This window comes from Rhagoletis zephyria, unplaced genomic scaffold (genome assembly GCF_001687245.7).
Source record: "Rhagoletis zephyria isolate East Lansing unplaced genomic scaffold, Rhagoletis_zephyria_1.1 Rzeph_scaffold_00210, whole genome shotgun sequence".
Taxonomy (NCBI): Eukaryota; Metazoa; Arthropoda; class Insecta; order Diptera; family Tephritidae; genus Rhagoletis; species Rhagoletis zephyria.
This window is the reverse complement of record NW_016157294.1, coordinates 23,696-44,351: the sequence shown is the minus strand read 5'-3', so window position 1 is coordinate 44,351 and position 20,656 is coordinate 23,696. Positions and strand designations below refer to the sequence as shown.

Genomic DNA, 20,656 nt, shown 5'->3' with positions numbered 1-20,656 from the left:
TAAACTTTCACTAAAGCTTTTAAAAATGAGAACCGATTGGGTTGAATGATGTTCCAATATTAAGGCTTAAAAAACTTTAAAAGGGAATTTAGATTTTATTAAAATATTTACTTCTGAGTTCAACGCATATATTTTTTTCCAACTTCAGCTTGGATGACCAAACTGTGGTTGCTATGCCAGAGGATGACGAGCATCGTTTTCTCATCTCCGGTTATATGTACCATTTCAATGAGAATGACCCAGCAAACTAGCACTGACATTGAAAGAAGAAGTCCAGAGTAGAGACCTTGCATCATCCTCAATGGCACAGTGATGTCATAATATGTAAATATTTAATAGACTTGAGTCTCTCTTTAACAATAGTATGTAAAATGGTAACTAAAAGTTTGTTTGCATTACCACTTTGTAATAAAATTTACAGGAATTCCAGGAAAGTAAACTGGAATCTTTATCGAAATCTTTTGAGAAACTATACAAAAATCCATTAAATCTCTTGCAGTTCGGACGATGAAAAAGCAACAGAAATCTTGACTTCCAAGACGCTATTGGCTAGCCATGAATTCTTTATACACTTCGGGCCAGAATGAAGATCTAATTATGTAAGATGGAAGAAGGAAACTGTAAGGAAAGCATAGAAGGTTGGATGGAGTACACATTTTCACTAAATTTATATAAGAAAGGAATTATAAGAGCAAAAAGAGAATCCTGGCAGGCCTTCTGTGGAAACAGTGAGAACGATTTTCAAGCGCCAAGACTGTGGACGACTCTTGCTAAGTTTCCTACGATACCATCACTGATAAAGAAAGAAAATTATGAATTGACCAAAGGCAGCAAGAAAACGCTGAAAGTTGTGATATGAGTCCGTCCACTGTCTTGGCTTCACTGAATCGAGGGGAAAATCCGATTACGGCATAGTCTATGCATAACGAGGATGTTGAATACATTACTGCAGTAACTATACTGAAGGGAACTTTGAGATCGTCCCACCCATCTAAGTCCACAAGGCATATTATCCGCGCTTAAGCAAAAAAGAGATACTACGTAGACCCAGAGGCGTATTGACATATTTAAGTACTTTCAGAGGTTTAGTCAAATTCCATTTAATTTGGAATAGTAACAAGAATTACATTCATGCCGAAACAAACTAAAGGCAGTCAAAAATTACCGGGATTCTATAAACAGCCACGCTAAATTCTTATTCCTAAAAATCTCTTAAGGAATAAGGCCTGTGCTTAAAAATATACGACGCTTCCAGCTAAACGTAACATATCCATAGTGCCTACGATTTTATATTGAACCTCTTCGGTGAAAGCCGTTTTTAGGCTCTCGTTTAGAGAGTTTTAGTGGTAGAAATTTTGCGTAGCGATTTCTAGAATTCCACTGCTGGAGTCAATCACAGTTAATCCTGCCATTATCACTTGACAGTGATGAATGAGTGGGGTTCAACGACGATGTTGAGTAGGGAGGCATTAGTCAGGATTGGTCTTATGTATATCTGTTTATGAGAGAAAGGTATCCTAGTTTTAGAGCGTATTGCTTATGATTTAGCTATTAACATATCTGTTAAATGTCTAAGGCCGGTAAGTGAAATACCCGCAAGGATATGGAAAGATTTTCACAATTGTATAGCAGCCAGAGGTCTAAACATCTTATTTACTAATTATTTTAAATTAGTGAAGGAACTGGAACAGCTTTGCTTTTTCTGGAGCTTGAGCTTGAATAGCCTTATAAGCTTCCAGGCTACACCAGCATTTCCCAAGCCGAGATCAATGCTATAACTAAAGCAGCTGAATCGGCACTGACACCAACTTCTCATAAATGATGTGCAAATATATGTAAATGATCAAGCTCTCTCTCATGTATGTAACACACTGACCATATGGCCATAGAATTCGAAAATTTAAAACTGCATACGAATTACGTTAGATATATAAATTTGTATTTGCTTTTTATTTTTTATTTTTCTCAACTTTGTAATTCAATTGGCGAAACGCGTTGACTTTATTAAAATTCGGAGGTTTTGTGAAAGAGTCAAAGAGGAAGTAAATATGTACTTGTATGTATGTAGGTGTATAGATAAGCATCAAGGATATTTGACTGTTGAAAACTTGTTAAAAGAAAAGTGGCAAGAAAATTGTAATATTGTAAGAGGTTAGCGCAGCAGGCGGCTATTAGAAGACAAAGAAATTCCCAAATATGCATAGTACTTAGTATAAATAATGTACAGTGAACGATATAAAAATGTGTACACTTAAAGTTGATGGAATAGAATAACAAACTGATGAATGGCTATTCAAAATTTAAAATATTTTAACTCCTTAATGCATATCTGCTTTAGGGTGCATCACTCTCCATACAACAAAAAAAATCTATCGGAAAGGTAAAATTTATTATATTTCTTAAAAAATTTGCCAAAATATTTCGTAAGCATAGTAATATTTTCCTATTTGAAAATACCTCCAAAAATCGAGTGTTTTAAAATAAAATTAGGTGTCAAAAATACTTTTTCTAAAAATTATAGACGAGTTTATGCTGAAAACGTCTGCAAAAATATGTGTAAAAATTTTATAAACGGAATCAAACTAATGAAATTTTTGGAGATATTTTCTAATAGGTCCAGCTCAAGTAAATCCTAATATTTTCCCGAAATATTTATGAGGAAAAACCGAAACTTTTTTGGTGATGCATCTTAATGTATGCGGCAGTGATATTTAAAGGAAACTACGGTACGATAATAAGTTTTCAAGAAAAACGACTTTGAAGTTAGCAAGCGTATTTCATTTGTACGTTTTTTTGTGAATGTGTCCATTGTTAAAGTGAATTTCGGAAAAGACGAATGCAGGTTTATTGCATTGAAAAGAGAGTGGCACCTGCTAAAAAATCGATATACAGGTAAAAGTCGACTTTTTTTTAACCCTTAGGCCTCTTTTAACTTTGCACGTCACATATTACAAATTGTATAGAAAATCAAGTGTCGAAAGAAAAGCAGATTTTTCATAACCAAAATAACACTTTTTTTCAAAGTTTTCTTTTTGATGCAGAAATATTCCTAGAGCATCTAGAGGCATTTCCGCATCAAAAAGAAAATTTTGAAAAAAATGTCGCTTACGTTATTTTGGCGGTTAGGGCTCAATATATATTTTGTGCTTCTGTTAATTGCCTTTAATTTTGAATCAAACATAAAATTTAATTTTCAGTTGTCTGTAAATAGTTTTTCGTTCGCTACTGTACTACAACTGAGTACGCATAAATGTTGTAAACCATAAAAGAGTTTTTGTTTGACTGCGGCAAAGACTTTCACCATTTGAGTTGCTGACGGTGAAAAAGTCGCAAGTTTAACATTACTGCAGGCGTTCACAAGCGTCAAAACAATCAGCATGATTTCCGCTCTGTGCACACATTCATACAAAGGTAATGCAAATACTACATAAGGGTGCGCACATCCATGGCACGACTGTATATGTATGTACGTTTGCATGCTTGCGCACATAATTCGAGTTTCGTTTGAATGCGTTCACTTTTTACGACAAAGGATGTGGTAAATGCCACAGGAAGGAAAACGCAGTATAAACCTGCCTACCCAGCAGGCATTTCAAGGATTCACTGAAAGGTAAGTAAACTCTCTTGCATAAATATGTATGTATGTGCATATGAACATTAAACAATTTTCCGAAAATGCGCGAAACATTTTATGCGACTTTAATATACATAGAAATATATTTGTCGGTCTGGGCCGAGGCAAAAAAGCTTCTCCAATTGCTTCTCTCCTGTGATAATTTTCGCCAGCTGCTCATCCCGTGTGCAGACAGGTCCTTCTACACTTGGTCTTTCGATTTTGTTTGTGGGCGCCCTTGCTTTCGTTGTCCATCCATGGGTGCGGTGTCCAAGAATCTTTTCCCAGGGGCATCGTCATCCATGCGTACAACATGTCAAAGCCAGCGCAATCGCTGCATTTTTATGCGCTTGACAATGTCCATGTCATTAAGACGCTCATACAGTTCGTCATCCCATCTTCTCCTATACCCGTCGTCCACGCGAACAGGGCCGTAGATCTTGCGTATAATAGTTCTCTCGATAGCACCCAAAGCCTTCTCATATTTGTTCGACATCGTCCACGATTCTGCGTCATATAGAAGCACGGGCATGCCGAGACTTGAAGAGCGTAATTTTTTTTTTCGTTCCTTCGTCGTATATGGTGCGGCTGCGATTCAGATTGGCAGCTCTTAATACGCTTTTCAGCATCAGGGTGAAAAAAGTCGCACGAGTGTGAATCTCCTTGTCTAAAATCTCGTTTGGCCTCAGACGGCGCGGGGAGGTCCTTCCCAATTTGGACGGAGCTGAAGGTTGTGCTCAACGTCACTCTACATAGTCGTATTAGTTTTGCGGGGATCCCAAATTTAGACATGACGTCGTACAGGCAGCTTCTCTGCGCGCCATAAAAAGCAGCTTGAAAGTCGACAAATGATGTTCGTCGATTTGCTTATCTAGAGTCTTCTCCAGGATTTGACGTGCTGTGAAAATTTGGTCAAGGGTGGACTTACCAGGTTTGAAGCCCACGGTCCAGTCAAAGGATTCGTGAACGGCTGCAGTCTTTCGCACAGTTTCATCGACAGGACCTTGACCTTGTTTACAAGCTGGTACATGCGCCCTACCAACTCTTCGCCACCGGCTTTGAAAAGCTCAGCCGTCGGTTCCGGGGGCCTTGTTGTTCTTAAAGCCGCCTTATTGCTGTTATCAGCTCGTGTTGGCCGAGTAGAGGAACGTGAGCTTCGTGCCTATACATTGGTTTGGGTTCTCCTTCTTAAAACGCGCAACTTGTGCCGCAATTCAAAAGCGTCGAGAAGTGTTCGCTCCATATTTCAAGTGTACTCGGGACTTCTGTTACCAGATTTCCATCTTCATCTTTGCAGGAGCTGGGGTCTTAACACCATTTGATTGATGCCTTATTTTCTGATCGAATTTTCGGGCCGCATTCCTGCTTGCCAGTATTTCAAGCTCTTCGCACTCACGCCTTTCTGCCTCTCTTTTCGTTTTCTTGAAAAGGCGTCTCTCTTCCCTCCTTTTTACTGGTATCGCTAAATTGTCGCGAGTGTCGCCATTGAATGCAGGGTAGCTTTGTATGCTGCTAATTTCTAACAGCTAAATTTTTTAATAGGTTATTTCTTTCAATTTAAGTAATATAAGTGCGTTCTAGATATAACACAAATCGGAACATAAATATGAGGTTTTCAATTATGTCGACACCTCATATATGTAGCATTGTCATTGGGTTCTGAGCTAAGTTTAAAGCTGTATTTTTTAAAAATGTATTGCAAGATTTGGTAACACGCACCTGAAACTTGTATTAAATATAGATGTTTTTTTCTTATACAAAAATATAAACTTTTTCCTGAGTCATCTTTTCTCTGTCAAAATTATTTTGTGTAAAAACAAACTACATAGTTTAGTGGTTTTGGTCAGTTTGGTTCAGTTGGTTTGCCTATTGGGTGCATACATAAATATCGTTCTGTTCAGAGAAGTCAGAATGAAATTACTGTACAGCATATTTCCAGCATTTGGCATGAATGTGTGCACTAGAGATGTAACGAATAGTGATTTGGCCGTCTATACGACGGGCGGATAACAAGTTCATTGTCTGGTTGTCACCGAAATAAATATATTTCTAAAGATCAACCGGTTTCCATCTTGGTCAGCAAAATAAAATTTAAGGGAAATTCATCTTAATGTGTAAATGCCTCGTACATAACCACGTTAACCTCGTAAACTCGATTATTTTGTATCGAAAACTGGTTTATTTACAAGTTTACACAGTTACGAGGCATTTACGCGTTTAGATGAAAACCCTGTTAATAATTTTTGGTTTAAGCTAAAGCTGCTAATTTTCACAGCTTCCTTTAAAAGAAACTTTCACTATTATAAGGCCAAATCTCTATCACAGATGGCTAATATTTACCCAACCCTGTATATGCACATGAGCAACTCTATAGTCAGCCGATTCCAAGATTCCAAAATTATTGTTTGCGTTGAAGAGGCATTTAAGCAAAAAATAGATGATGAATTTATTTTGAGAAATAATTTTAATAATTTTACTTATAAAACGTTTTCCTAAGATAACAAAGATTCGTTTGCTTTGCGAAACTGTCCGGCCGGCCGGATACCGATTAGCATTAAATTAAGGCCGGTTATCCGCCAAACCGGATAGCTACCGGACATCTGTTAAATCTTTAGGGTACACATGTATACATATGTATGTAGTTGTGTACATACAGTGCCGGACAAAAGTATTGGCACAGAGAATTTTTCGCAATAGAAGCAAAGTTATTTATTCTAATTTATTTTCAATGTTTTTTAATAAAAATATAGTTCGTACTTCACCAAGAAACATAAAAAGAAAATCTCCAAACTTTGTGCAAAACTCAGATAAGTTCATGGAATTTGCAACTTTCTATTCAGATTAAAAAAAAATTAAAATTAAGTATGCAGTTTTATAGCCTATCTAATTTTAGTATAACAAAGTGCAAGCTTGAAGTTGCTAAAAAAAACCGCGTTGATTTTTGGCAAGTTTTTTTCACTCAAGTTCTTCTATACAAAGTATGTTCGACAATTATTTTTTGTATGGAGAAAATGAGGAACACCTTCTATTAAAAATATTTTAAAAAATCAACGCGATTTTTTTAGATACTTCAAACTTGCACGTTGTTATACTAAAATTTAATGGGCTATAATGGGCTGCATACTTAGAATTACTTTTTTTTAATCTGAATAGAAAGTTGCAAATTAGTACGCAAATTTATTGAATTTTCCTAAGTTTTGCACAAGGTTTAGAGGTTTTGGTTTTATTTTTTATGTATTTTTTTTTTGTGAAATACGAACTTGTTTTTATTAAAAAATAAATCAGAGTAAAAATCTTGGCATTTATTGCGAAAAATTCTCTGTGCCAATACTTTTGTCCGGCACTGTAAATATGCACGCTATCTCATTTCAACAATCATCTGCATGAACTACCTTTTTTGTTGTCATTTACAGTTACCTGCATGATTCCAAACGGTGGCAATATCCAATTTGAAATTACCAATCAATTTGTTTCGCAGTAAAACATTACGACTATGGAGGACCTGAATGCGCACTTAAACACATACATACACACATATGTACGTTTGTATGTATGAGCACGATGGCATGAATTTTGTACGGGCAGGCAGCCATGATAAATATATATGTAGTTGCATGTGTGTTGCGTGGATGTGAATTTGCAAGTGTTGGTGCATTTTTGGCAGATCAACAATTTCCGCAAAATGGCCATATTCATAGGCATTAATTGCGATGATGATAACAATTGTTTTTGTTAATTGCAGTAGATAAATATGTATGTATGATGGTGTTGATTTTGTATTACAGATGTTTTTTTTGTTGTTGTATGTACATGCATATATTTGTTGTCATTTGCATTTTTGGGCAGTAAGTGTAATTTAGTGTGGAATTTGCGTAGATTTTTGATACGTTGTCCAATTTGTTTAGGTAAGAAATTTCAAAAATGCAACCATTGCCATTTTGTTTGCAAATAATTTTTTGTGTTTTGTATTATTTGTTGCATATATTTGTGTGTACGTGGAGTTGGTTTTATTGTTTCATGTTGGGTTTTTGTTTCGTTAGGTTTAGTTGTTTGTTTTTTATTTTATTTTATTATGTTACAGTTTCGAGTGTATTCGTAAATATTCGAAGATAAGTAGACAATTGAATAGATTTAAGAGTTGCAGATGCATTGATGTATATGTATGCGAAGAAGGAAAATTCAAGCACAAACGGGTAAGCACAAATATGAAAGAGAAAAAGCAAATATATAAAATAGTAATATTTGAATAGGATTTTGTATTTGTTATTATAAATCACAAACACAAATTGTATTAATCAATTGCTCGACTTTTTCGTATTATTGTATCTAAAAATGGATTACACATTTTTATTCAAGATTTACAAAATAAAATTTTACATTCATATGCACATACAAACGTGTTCACTAGGGTTATGACTTTTTTGAATTTTCCTGCATTTGTAAAAGGCTGTGGTGCTAAATATGTGATGACAAAATTTTCAGTGGAAAAGTAGAGTTTCATCGACCTTTTCGGCTATATCTTTGCCAAATATGGCTCGATTCTTTGTGGATATATGTATGTCGGATAAAATGTGAAATTCAGGCCCAATGTTTGAACGCATTTCGAGAAAATACGATAAAAACGACATGTTTTGCGATGAATTTAATTTAAAGAAGCTATGTATACACGCTTTTAGAAAATCACCCGTTTTTCGACGCAAATTTTGATTTGCTAAAGAATGCATTGACCAAAATGCAATTTTTTTTTCTGAAATATTTAACCACATAAACCATCGAATGCCCTTTGGACAATCTATGCCTGCCATTTTATATGGAAAATAGGGTAGTCCAAAATGTTATGTTAATAATTATGGAAGTTTGGCAGTATTTCGCAAACTATAGCTCAATTAAAAAAACTATGGATATATTCGGAATGAGCGCCTCTTAGTTAGTTTGGAGATAACTATTGGCAATTCTGCCTTTATTTTGGATTCTGAACAGTAAGGTGTAATTTCTTCGTAAAATTTTGGTTTAATTAGCATTGCATTTTCTATTTTGACCCATGTTCGTACTTTAAACCTTTATGGTACGTTTTGCGACACTATTTTGCCTTACTTCTATTCATTACATGGAATTCTTCAGTGAACTAAGAAAATCGAATCGAAAATCGACTTTATTTGAGTAAAAAAAGAGAGAAATACCATTATGCGCGAGACCTTTTTTATATCCGAACAAAGTCAAGTAACTTTTCCAGCGTTTTAGACTATTGATTATTGAATGCCACCGCAGGCTTTTGGGTCTAAAAAAAATAATAACCCTAGTGTACACGTAGAAGAAAAGCTGGACTAGTGCTTGCATGAAAGAGCATGCTGAGCATATATGTACCTAAATAGCGTATATGTACCTAACATTACTTTAACATTGGCATGCCATTGGCGGCAATGGCTTGTAGACGACTTCTCATTATTCATATTGGGTTAAGGAAGCGAAATACAGTTTTAGTCATTCTAAAGTAATACGTTCAAGAAGACGTTTTCACTTAAAGCGATTACATATTTTCACTGAAAACGTATACTAGAAGGTCCTACATTAGAATGTCTAAACTATCTTTCGCTTCCTTTATCCAATGCGGGGATGGAGAAGTGGTCTGAAAGTCATTACCGCCAACAACATGGTCGTGTTAAAGTTATGCATTCTAGAAGCCAAAGGGGAAGCGCTTATCAATTCGCTTTTGGTTCCACATTAATTTCTGAGGTAATGCTGTTTTTTTTTTTTTGCTGGGTATTTTGTATCTTATGTCTATATGTATGTATGTATGTGTGAAAGAATGTAAAGCTTCATTCGCCTTATTTTAAAATAACACGTTGATTGAATAATTTATCTTATTATTTGTTGTTTGGATGTTAACATTGTGTAAAGCAGGTGCTTTTAAGATTTTAAGAAATAAAATTCACATGTGAAACAGAATGAAGCAGAATTCAAAATAATATATGTACATATATACACAGTAACGTCAAGAAAACCTACATCTATACATTTGTACATACATAGATATGTATTTAATAAAAGTTTCTTCTTATTTGATAAGGAAGAAAAAAATATATACGGTTTAAGTGATATAATTTTTTAAATACCCGGCGCATCATAAACGGTTGACAAGTCAATCTTAAATGAGCCCACAAGTGTGCCAGATCTTAAAAATTTTCTGGATTGTATAACCTGAGAATAAATTTGAAGTTTCGCAGGTAAGTTATTTTTTGTATAGCCTTAAATAAATAAATAAAAAATTTGTATTTAAATGTAATATATGTACTTAGTAGTTAACACTGGTCAACAGTGGTTTTGTTGGCAAGGAACTATATTTTTTTTTAACTCAGGACCTTAAACTGATTACAAAAATTTAAAAAATTCGAAACCGATTAAAAAGCTATAAATAAAATAAAACTAAACTTTCGTCAACATTGTAACAGTCTTATTTTCAAGCTTATCGGGCAAGTACTGCATATTTTGTTATTTGTTGAGGTACGGCATATTTTAATATCGCGCCCATCACAAAATACACACCAAGGCGTATTCATACAAGATGGTGTTACCGGTGCAGCTGATTTCAAGACGAATTGTGCTGATTGTCAAAATGATGTGTTTGTCGCAAATTTTTTGTCTTCTGATTGTCATCATGCATGTAATTTGTTAGAGTAGTTTCGTTATTTTTGTGCTGCCGCTATCACCGTGTATTAATTCGCCTTGATAGCGATTTTTTTGAAGGAAAACACGAAAGTAAGGCAGGCGAATATGTACATGCGAATTGCTTTCAGTAGTCAACATACATATACGTACTTTTCTCTTCGACAAAAAAAAAAAATGTTGTTAGTCACGTCCCTCACAATTCAAAGTCAGACAAGTTTTAATAAACTCGGCCAGGGACTGCTACGATTACTTATTTGCTAGTCTGAAATCGAGGATAAAGCTGATCATAAAGAGATGTTGCACGGGATGCTGCCACGGATACAAACATTACCAATTGTCACGGTAGAAACAGTATTCATATGGTTCAGCAGGTAACTATTTAAAAGTAAGGTAATTTACTTAGACAGTGGAGCTGAAGAGCACGCACAGGGATTATCCCGTCCTTAAGTGGCTGGATATTTTGTGTATTTGCAAAATCCAATTTTTTTTCGAAATATAGTTAGTTTAATCCTTACTTACATATATTATAAATTCGTAAGTGAGTTTGTTTGTTTGTTAAGCTTTCACGCTTTAACTACTCAACTGCGCCACAACTTGTTGGCATAAGCAGCAATCTTCACTACAATTTCTGTATTCCGATAAGTGAGTAAACGTAACTACTTTGTAGTAATGATTCTAAGTAACTCAATGCTGTAGCTAATTCTTTTCAAACAAGTAGATACATTTATGATGTGACAGCTATGTAGTCGACTAGACTCTTTTAAAAGCCCGTTATAAGAAAAAGGAGAGTTACCGTTTTAAGTATTAAAAAATGTAAGCATACATTTACCTTATGTATGTATTCTAATAACATTTAGAGGAATATCTCTCCACTTTTGCTGTACTGTTCTTAAATGAGTTTTATCCTTTATGGAAGCAAAAATTTACACATACAGTGGAACTGTCAAACTCTCTAATTAGATTTGCTCACAAAGTATTTGCAACCTTATCATTACTATGCAGAAGTTTTCCAATTATGCGCTTAAACACATTTCAGCGCATAACTTTATAATCCTCGCAGGTATATTTCACCGTTTGCTTTGCCTTTCATTGGTTTTGGCTCTGTTGACAATTAATAAATGGACGGTTAATAATGTTAGTTCAGTCGTGCAAAATTTCTTACTTGGTTGCATTGTTTGTAAACAAATAGTTTACTTTGAGTTTGTTAAGAGTTTGTGAATGTGTTGGAAAGTTTAATCAGCGCTAATTAGGTGCAATAAATCGCAATTAGTTTAGTTATTCATATCTGAACCTGTTGAATGTTGATGGCAACCGTTAGTGTATATAGTGTTTGTATGTACTAGGGATGTTATTTACCAAGGATCCCGGTATTTTCGGGATTTGTAATTTGCAATGGTGGCAATAATGGAATGCCTTATATTGACAAGTTTTCGCTATATTTTTTTGTTTAATATTTAATGTTTTTTTTTTTGTATATGTCTAGCTAATTATACATACACATAACACCGTGCGACATGCCATTTTACATACAAAAAAATCAATATATTCGCGAAGCTATGGGCCAAATATATGCAGTAAAATTACGTTTCAGCTTTTTTTAAAAAGACTTTGAAAATTGAAAAATATGAGTAATTCAGAAAATGGTTTCAAAAATTTAGTGCAATGTACTTAGGAAAACAGTGTGGTTATCAAATTAAAGAGAAAATTCTGTAGATAAAGAATAGATTAAATTTTTGGTGCATAAGGTATTGTAAATGTCCTTAAAAATTTTATCCTTGAATATCCTTGAAATTTTGCAATATTTATTTAAACAAATTATATGTTAAGGACTGATATAAACTCGGCAAAGTCCTCGAATATAGTACTTCTATCTCTATTAGCTTAAAAAAAATAAAATTGATTAAAAGGGCATTTCAATACCTGTTCGTCCTTTTGAACCCGAAAAATTTTACTTTTTTTAAATCCTACAGAATTTTCTCTTTCATTTAGTACCCATTTTTATTCTACGTTGCACTGAATTTTTCAAATAATTTTTTAAAATTTATCATAATTTTGAAATTATAAATTTCTAATAAAAAAAATCTAAAACTAATAACGCAGTTTTACTGTATGTGGCTCGTAGTGTTTCAATCTTTTTACTCAGAATTTTTAGAAAAATTTTAGACACGCAATTTTATTAGTATAGCCCATTAAATTACTGGAGGATAAAGTGCAAGTTTCAAATGATTAAAAGTAACGTTGATTTTTTATAATTTTTTTGCTGGCGGTGTCACGCATTTTCTTCCATACAACGTATGTTCGACGATTTGTTTATATGGAAGAAAATTCCCAGCATCGTTAAAAAATTCCAAAAAATCAACGGTATCATTTTATACCACTTTATTTTAATCGGCTAGAAAACTGCGTACCTAAAATTTTCCTGTAAAAGCTGAGTAAAAAGTTTTAAATTTCGGCAATTTTTTGGAATTTTTATAATTTTTGTAAAAATTTTGAAATGCGCATTTAAATGCAGTTAATTATATATAAAATGAGGTAGACTTTTATAAAAAAAATTAAATATTAAACGAAGAAAAGAAAACTGGTTGAAACAAGGCGTTTCTAATCGAAAAAATTAACATCCCTAATATGTACATAACTAAATATATGCGCAAGTAAGTATTACGGACCGCAAATTAAGCAAAGCTTGAATGAAATGTGATAGGCTACGATTGATTTATTGTCACACTTTGAAAAGCCCTGAAAGCGGTTTTTGTTTTTATTTTATTTAAAACTAGCAAATGCACGGCTTGCTTCGCGACGCCTGATCAGAACTTTTGCGTTCACCAATACAAAAATAGTGTTGGAATGCAAAAACGGTTTGTAATGTTAAAATTATTAGTTGTGACTGAAAAGACTGAAGAGTAGAACCTTCCTTACTCATAGATAACATATGGTATATGTACATATGTACTAATCTCCTTCGTTGCTTTGAGCTCGTATTTCCACCTGTGAGATATCTGCAAGTATTGCAAGGTTTGCCGATAGTGCGTAATACTCTTCTATAATTCTGCTGTTCCACAGGATGAAAGAGTTTTCCCGTACAAACGGGGTCATTTCTACGTGTTCTTTCACACTCCTACTTGATATACCGATGACCCCTTGATGTGCTAAGATATCTGTGACGCTTAAAGGATTTTAAGCTTCTTAGTATGCTTAGTACTTAAAGGATGGGGCTTTATTAAGTCATCTAATTAGTTAATTTGCAGAAGGGTATCTAAATATCTTCATTCCAGCATAGAGTTTTGGGCCCATTTTTTTTGCAGAAGCACTTATTATATAAAGTTAATATCATTTTCTTTACTACCAATCTTGTTTCATTATTAAGGTTAGGTGGATCAAGGTACCAAAAGAAGAATGAAATGCGCTATAATTTTCAAATAGATATTCTCTGAACGTAGACGGCATGTAAACTCTCATTCCTTCTTAGTTTTCAAAAGGACATTCCGTTTAGCTGTCTGTTGGAAATGGGTCGAAGGTTATGGTAAACACTCACCCTCTTTCTTGTGACCCACATTTCAAAACTGTTTTTTTTTTCTGACATAAATGAAGCAAAAAACTGGGTTGATGATGAACTAATTTGAAAATATAAATCAGTTAGCATGGCGAAACCAGTTGAATCATATGTAAAAGGCCGAACTCTAGTGAAAGCTTCTATTGAAGAGTGATCTCACCAGCATATTCCAGTTTTTGTAGTGATGTGGATAGCCAAACTATGGCTAGACAAGGCAGTGACCGTACAAGAAAAAAGGCAGTAATTTGGAAATGGAGAACTATTTACAGCTACCATCTGTGCACACACAAGAAGATCCTTTAATTTGGTGGAAGCATAGTCGCAAAGAATTTCCAAATTTGTTTACACTGCCAATGAAGTATCTCTGCGCACCACCTTCTTCAGTGAACTCAGAAAGGGTGTTTAGTTTGCTCCCTCTCAAAAAAATAATAATTCTCTCGTGATTATTATATTCTCATTTTCGCAAAAAAACGACGACACTATTTGCTTCAAGTGGCTGTATGATACAAAACAAAACTTGCTATTTCAAAACTGCATGTTAAAAACCTTAAAAGTCACGAAATTATTGATCCATCCTCATGTAATTATTTTTCTTTTTTTTTAAGATATTTATCAATCTATATTTTATGTAGAATATTTTATATTGTTTGCATCATAGTAAATAGCAGCTGAGGGAGACTTTCCTGATTTTTTTTTGTGCAGTCGTTTTCGAGTAGTCCTTTTTTTTTAAAAAAACGTTACATTGTTTTTAATTTTAAAATTTTGCAAAAATTGTGCCGATTAGGACAATTTTTAACTTTCAAAAGACTTTTGGAATATTAAATCGAAAAATTTTTAAAACCATATACTATGTATAAAATTGTTAAATTTTCTAATATAAAATGTCTATTTCCAAAAAATACGTGTTATCGATTTTCTTGATTTTTTTTTTAATGGGACGTTAACTCACACAGCAACGTTTAAGCATAGTCCGAAAAAGCGATAACAATGGGATTTATATTTTTTTCATTGTAGAAGACAAAATTCTCCGCACAATTGCTGTGGGAATTACTAAGCCACGGCTTACATATACATAATTTTCTGATAATCGATTTTTAAATTCAATGATTTTTTTTTTGACAGAAATATGAGCATAAAATAATTTTCAAGCGTTTGAACAAACTTTAAGGAAAACGATAACAATTGATTACGCGAAAGTGATTAATCGTATTGTAGTACTATCCGCTTAAATTATATAGAAAATTTCTTCCTCGACCATAAAGTTTTGACTAAGAGTTCTTGGTATTGAGTTGGACATAATTTGTTAGTTTTATTCCGAAAAAAGATCCTATTGGTATCCCATTGCCGCACTAGGCCTGTAAAATCGCCTTATGTGAACACCGCTTTGAGTTAATGATTGGAGTCAACGAACTACTTGTTGCTCATACGCCATGGGTTACTCTGCTAAAAGAAAATCAACACTTGAGTCTGCATCTGCCAGCCACCGTAAGTATGTAAGTATACAGCAAGACACATTTAATTGATATCTTTATGCTATTAGCTTAATGTATTATTGTATTGTCTGTATGTGTCGAGTGTCTGCCACTCGCTCACAAGAATCTATGTTTTAATGGTACATATAATTAATTAGAACACATTCTACTCACCGATAACGTTATAATTTTATCAAATAGCATCACTGGCGGCATGTGAAAGTCAAACACAAAATACTGCAAAAAACGAAATGGATAACATAGAAAATACATACATACAAAAGAATTAAAGAATAGAACTCTTAAGGTTCACGCTACTTCAATAAATTCAAGCATTCTCAACTCAACACGCACCTCATTGTAGTACGGACAATTGGTGCTCTCCTTGACGCTGGTATATTTCTTTTGATCGCCCACTTGAATACAAACAACTGGATCCATATTAAGGCCAGGCAGCTGTCTAGCTTCAATTATGGTAATGCAAACTTGAAAATCCTGTGACTTGAGATGGTCGGTAGCGCGTGTCATTGATTTGATCCTGCATGACGTGGCCGACCGCGGAGCAGTATATATGTATGTATTTGTATTTAAATGAGAAAACACAAATATTAATATTGATAATCACATAAAACAAATTGCATACAATATACATGTGTATGTACTCGTATTTACATAAGTAAATATTTAAGAGTACAAAGTGAAATAAGACTTACATTTTGCCTTTATCATAGTGTTGTAGCTCGTCAACATCGCTTGATTGATTCGATTGCCCACTGTCAGCACCTGCTGTGCTTGGCGGCATGCCCCCAGCACCTCCACGCTCCACTGCTAGCCGGCGTGTATGCAAAGCATCATCTGTGTCGGCCTCAGTGGCTGAGGTGGCTGTAGTGTGCGCGGCATCGGGCTCGAAAATCAGTGGTGATCTGTTTGAAAAAAAAAAGAATAAATGAACCAGCGTCAGCGAGATGTTAGTACATTATGTTTGCATGTAAATATTATTTGACGGTATATGATGGTAATAATTTTACAATATAATGTAGTAAATGTAGGCATACTTATTGCGTTAAGAGAAATTAATTTTTTTTGAAACAAAATTTTTTTGAAAATAAGTAATTTTCCTGAATTATGAAAATTTGAAAATGATATGTATACTAAACAAACTAACGAAAAAAATGTTTTTGTTCCGTTTTTTTTTCTATAAATTATTCTTACCCCATTGGCAGAAATTTCGATTTAAAGCCAAGCAGCAGAATATAAGGTTTGTAAATAGCTGCTTATGCGAATGCGCTTCAACTTGCTTAAGCAAAGCAAAATAAATAAAATTGTATGTATGTATATAGTAACTAGTCTGCGTGCAAGTGCGTAATAAAGATTGTATTACAATGCAAGTATGGCGTGCAAGCTTTGCTAAAACTTTATGGAATTGCACAGATACTTGGCTAGTCAAACAAAAGTTGTGCAGTTATGTGTACCTTAAGTACCAAGAACTAACGAAAGTCCAAGTAACACAGTATGAGTAAGAAATTCATTTGTGTCTCGAATTTATGAAAAGTTGAAAGATTTTGATTTAAGCAGTAAATTTAAATAAAATTTAAAATTGTATACAAGAATTGCCGCTGTTATTAAAATCTATTCAACCATTTTTAATCTAATAATATTTCTATACATTGTTGTCAGAAATTTTTTCCTTGTAATAAAAACACAGATTTGCGTGTATGTACATATGTATGCATGTCGGCATTTATTTATGCAAAGAGTGTTATTTGTATGCGAGCGATACGTGTGTTGGTAAGGTTTTCGTTTTTTTTTTTACAAAGTAAAAAGCTAAAAGTCGCGTCATAGTAGATTATTGCGTGAATTTTAATTAGTTTCAAGAGAAATGATGTGGGTTGCAACACATTTGACGTATATTAAATTAAATGCTACATTTTCTGAGTGACAAGGGAAGCTTTAATTTCCCTTAAATATATTCATGTCAAAAAAAGCCAATTTAAATATTTTTGCTATGACATTTATGTTTCCACAATTTGGCCACCTTCTGCAAATGTGCATTAACTCAAAACTTTCTATTTGTTTGAAAACACAAAAAATTTATTCTCATTAGGGGTATTCTCGAAGTCTTGCACGATGCACGGATTGCATGATATGCAAAAATACTATTCCAAATTTCGAAGAGTACGAGAGCACCCCATAGCAAAGTGATAGCATGCATGGGTAGCAAGCAGCGAAATTATGTAGCAAATACAATAACAAGAGACAGCAAAAAAAAGAAGTGAGCGAGATGAGAGGAATGAGAGAAATATTTAGCGATTCCAACAACAAAACAACTAGCACAGGGTCGCACTTATCTTGCTATGCTATTTTGCAAAATATATATATGGGTTTCGACGTTGCATATTTTGCAGCGATAGGAAATGTTGTTTCCCATGTATTTTGTTGTTGTGTGTTTGCAAGTTATGCAATTCATGCAATCCGTGCTACGTGCAATGGCTTTGCAAGATTTGGAGAATACCCCTATTTTGTCAGTAATTTAGAACCAGCAGCTTTTACACGAGCAAATATGTAAGCACTTATACGTAGATGGAATTTGATATTGTATACATATCATCGGTAATACCGCAAAAATTTTATTACATTGATAAGATAACCTAATATTACAAAACGGGTATCAAACGGAAGTTATATGAGAAATCTTTCATTTAGAAATATTAAAATAAATAGTAAAACTAAAAATATTAAATTTCAATAGCGTTATTGAGCTTTGCACCACGATATTGTTATATAAAGAAAATGAAAAAAAAACAACAACAATAAGTAAATGGATTGGCAACACGAGTCTATGGGGTGTGCATAGCTCAGTGGTTAGCGTTGCTGGCTTTGCACATCGTTGTTGCGGGTTCAATTCCTGCTGAAGTGTAGAAAAGAAGTCTGATAAGAAGATGTGGTAATCTCCGAAATAGCAGATAGAACTTCTACCGCTACTGGCACCTTTTCACCTTTAGGTAACGAATAACCTATTCCTTTGCCTTTTTGAGGGAAAAAATATTTTTTGCGAACATTTTTCGTTAAAGTAGGCAAAATATCGACCTTCTTCTGGAAATTGAATTTATAATCTTGTAACTAGGGTGTGCATGCCACGTACTTTCTTCAAAGGTGTATTAATTCAATTATTAATAAATAATATATTATTAATATTTTGGCAGATCCCTCACAATTCCGGTGAAAAATCTGCGATTTTTTTTGGTGCGTCACCCTAATGTTTTTTTTATTCTTTGAATAAGGAAATTATTTCAAATGCCCTAAGAGGGGTAACTTGCATTCCAATCAAATAATGCTAGCAGTAAATACGTATGCACTAATAAATAGAAGTGCATTAGATCTCAATAACCTTAACAATGCGGTGGGTTAACGCCAATAGCAACATCGAGAAGGCTATAAGCATATACCTTTCGACACCATATTAGTTCGGGGATAAAACGCCCGTATGCAATAAAAAGTAAAATATGTAAAAGTAAAAGAGCAGCTAGGTATCGCCACACAGCTTCATCAGAAGCCATATAAACAACAACAACATGGTAAACATATTACATTAACAGGCTGAACAATGTTTTTATGACTTATGGGATGTGGTGTGTGTACACTTCGCAAGCGAGCAAACACAGTGGCTGGCAGTAAAGGTTACCCATACGCCGCGTTGACTACGCCAGCAAACGCAATGGACGTTGGAATTTTTTGTGTTGGAATTTTGTGGGAAAATGCAAATTTTGTACGTACACATGTGTGTTTTGCTTTACAAAACCGCTGGTGCATATACACATGTGTATGTATGTATGTATGTATATCTGATGGTAGGGCAGGGAGGGTAGGGTCCTTCAAGTAGACAAATAAATATTCACACATATATGTATGTAAGTTCATTGTAGACCAGGGTTCCTACTATTTATGCATACCTTACATCTTCGATAAGTGTGCGCACATTTTGGCGGCATCTCGATTACAGTTTATTTAAGTGTATTAACTTTACCTTGCGTAGGCGATTTCGAGCTTGAGTGGCGGCGTGCCGTTAATGTGATTTGCGCGCACCTGGTAGGTGTTGCCGGAACTTTGTTTGTAGGCGTTTATTTACACATATTGGCTAGCATAGACCGGAGGCAATTTGTCGCCAATTTTGAGCAGTTTGCATGGGTGTGAAAATATTTATATATACATATGTACATACATACATATATATGTATATATTTATAGTTTTACAACTACATATCTAAGTATGTTATTGTTTATGTACATTTGTACACACANTTATAGTTTTACAACTACATATCTAAGTATGTTATTGTTTATGTACATTTTAGTTGCTTGTAAGCCACAAAGTGGGGTTGAAGAGGTGTCAATTAATTGTAGAGATTAACCATCAGTGTTGTGGATGATTAAGCCATCGAGGGATTACTTCCGTTAATTGTATACATACTTATTAACATAAAAACGTAGAGTAAGATGCCCTTAATATGCATAATAAGTTTTTAATTTCCATATAAAAGCTGAAAATGTCCTTAAATCAAAACCGCATTAAAACANTAACATAAAAACGTAGAGTAAGATGCCCTTAATATGCATAATAAGTTTTTTATTTCCATATAAAAGCTGAAAATGTCCTTAAATCAAAACCGCATTAAAACAAAAAAAAGAACCGTTATTGTACAAAAAAAAGTATGTAAATATCTGGATTATTTTATTTTTATATATTTATGTGCGTAGTATGTACGTGAAGACGCGTTTTTTGTTCACCCATGCGACTCGCTTGATTTTATAATAGTAAGCCATACATTTACAAAAAAAAAAAACGTCTACAACAACAAGTAAAATCCAATTTGTATATTTTTGTTTATTATCTGAAAATTTGGATAAATAAGAGCCTAATAACATTAAAAAACAAAATGGCAGTATGGCAGTTTTTGCAAATTTTATATATAAACAAGTAAGAAAGTCTAAGTTCGGGCGGAGCCGAACATTAAATACCCGCCGCAAGTATTAAATATATGTTTTTTCACCTTTCCGAAAGCTACCGCTAGATGGTAAGACGGGGTATATCAATTTTGAGTAAATTAGCGTCCTTAAATTTCGAAGTATTGAAATTTCAAGCATTTCTGGAATTTACCGTTATATGGAAAACGGCCGTAATTTTAGTCNAAAGCGGCCGTAATTTTAGTCCGATTTCAATAGTTTTCAACGTTTGGCTTCTATGTGGCAAGCACAATACCCATGCCGAGTTTGGGTCAAATTGGTAAAACGGTTACCGATATACATATATGTGATCATAAGTGGGCGGTGCCACGCCCATTTTCCAAAATTATTCCA

At 34.0% G+C, this 20,656-nt stretch overlaps 1 protein-coding gene across 3 annotated transcripts in view; it reads right to left on the bottom strand.

Moving 5' to 3' along the window:
• Positions 1 to 20,656, bottom strand: part of LOC108358124 (otoferlin-like) — a 43,037-nt gene that overhangs the window by 8,800 nt on the left and 13,581 nt on the right. For 2 of the 3 annotated variants that reach the window (XM_017609290.1, XM_017609293.1), the window contains 4 exons: positions 16,015 to 16,224; positions 15,656 to 15,839; positions 15,476 to 15,538; positions 7,031 to 7,115 (listed from right to left, as the gene is read on the bottom strand). In XM_017609290.1, coding sequence (XP_017464779.1) covers positions 7,031 to 7,115; positions 15,476 to 15,538; positions 15,656 to 15,839; positions 16,015 to 16,224 — 542 coding nt within the window. Of the gene's footprint in view, positions 1 to 7,030; positions 7,116 to 9,726; positions 9,812 to 15,475; positions 15,539 to 15,655; positions 15,840 to 16,014; positions 16,225 to 20,656 lie in introns of all 3 variants that reach the window. The other variant, XM_017609292.1, reaches the window with a different exon arrangement.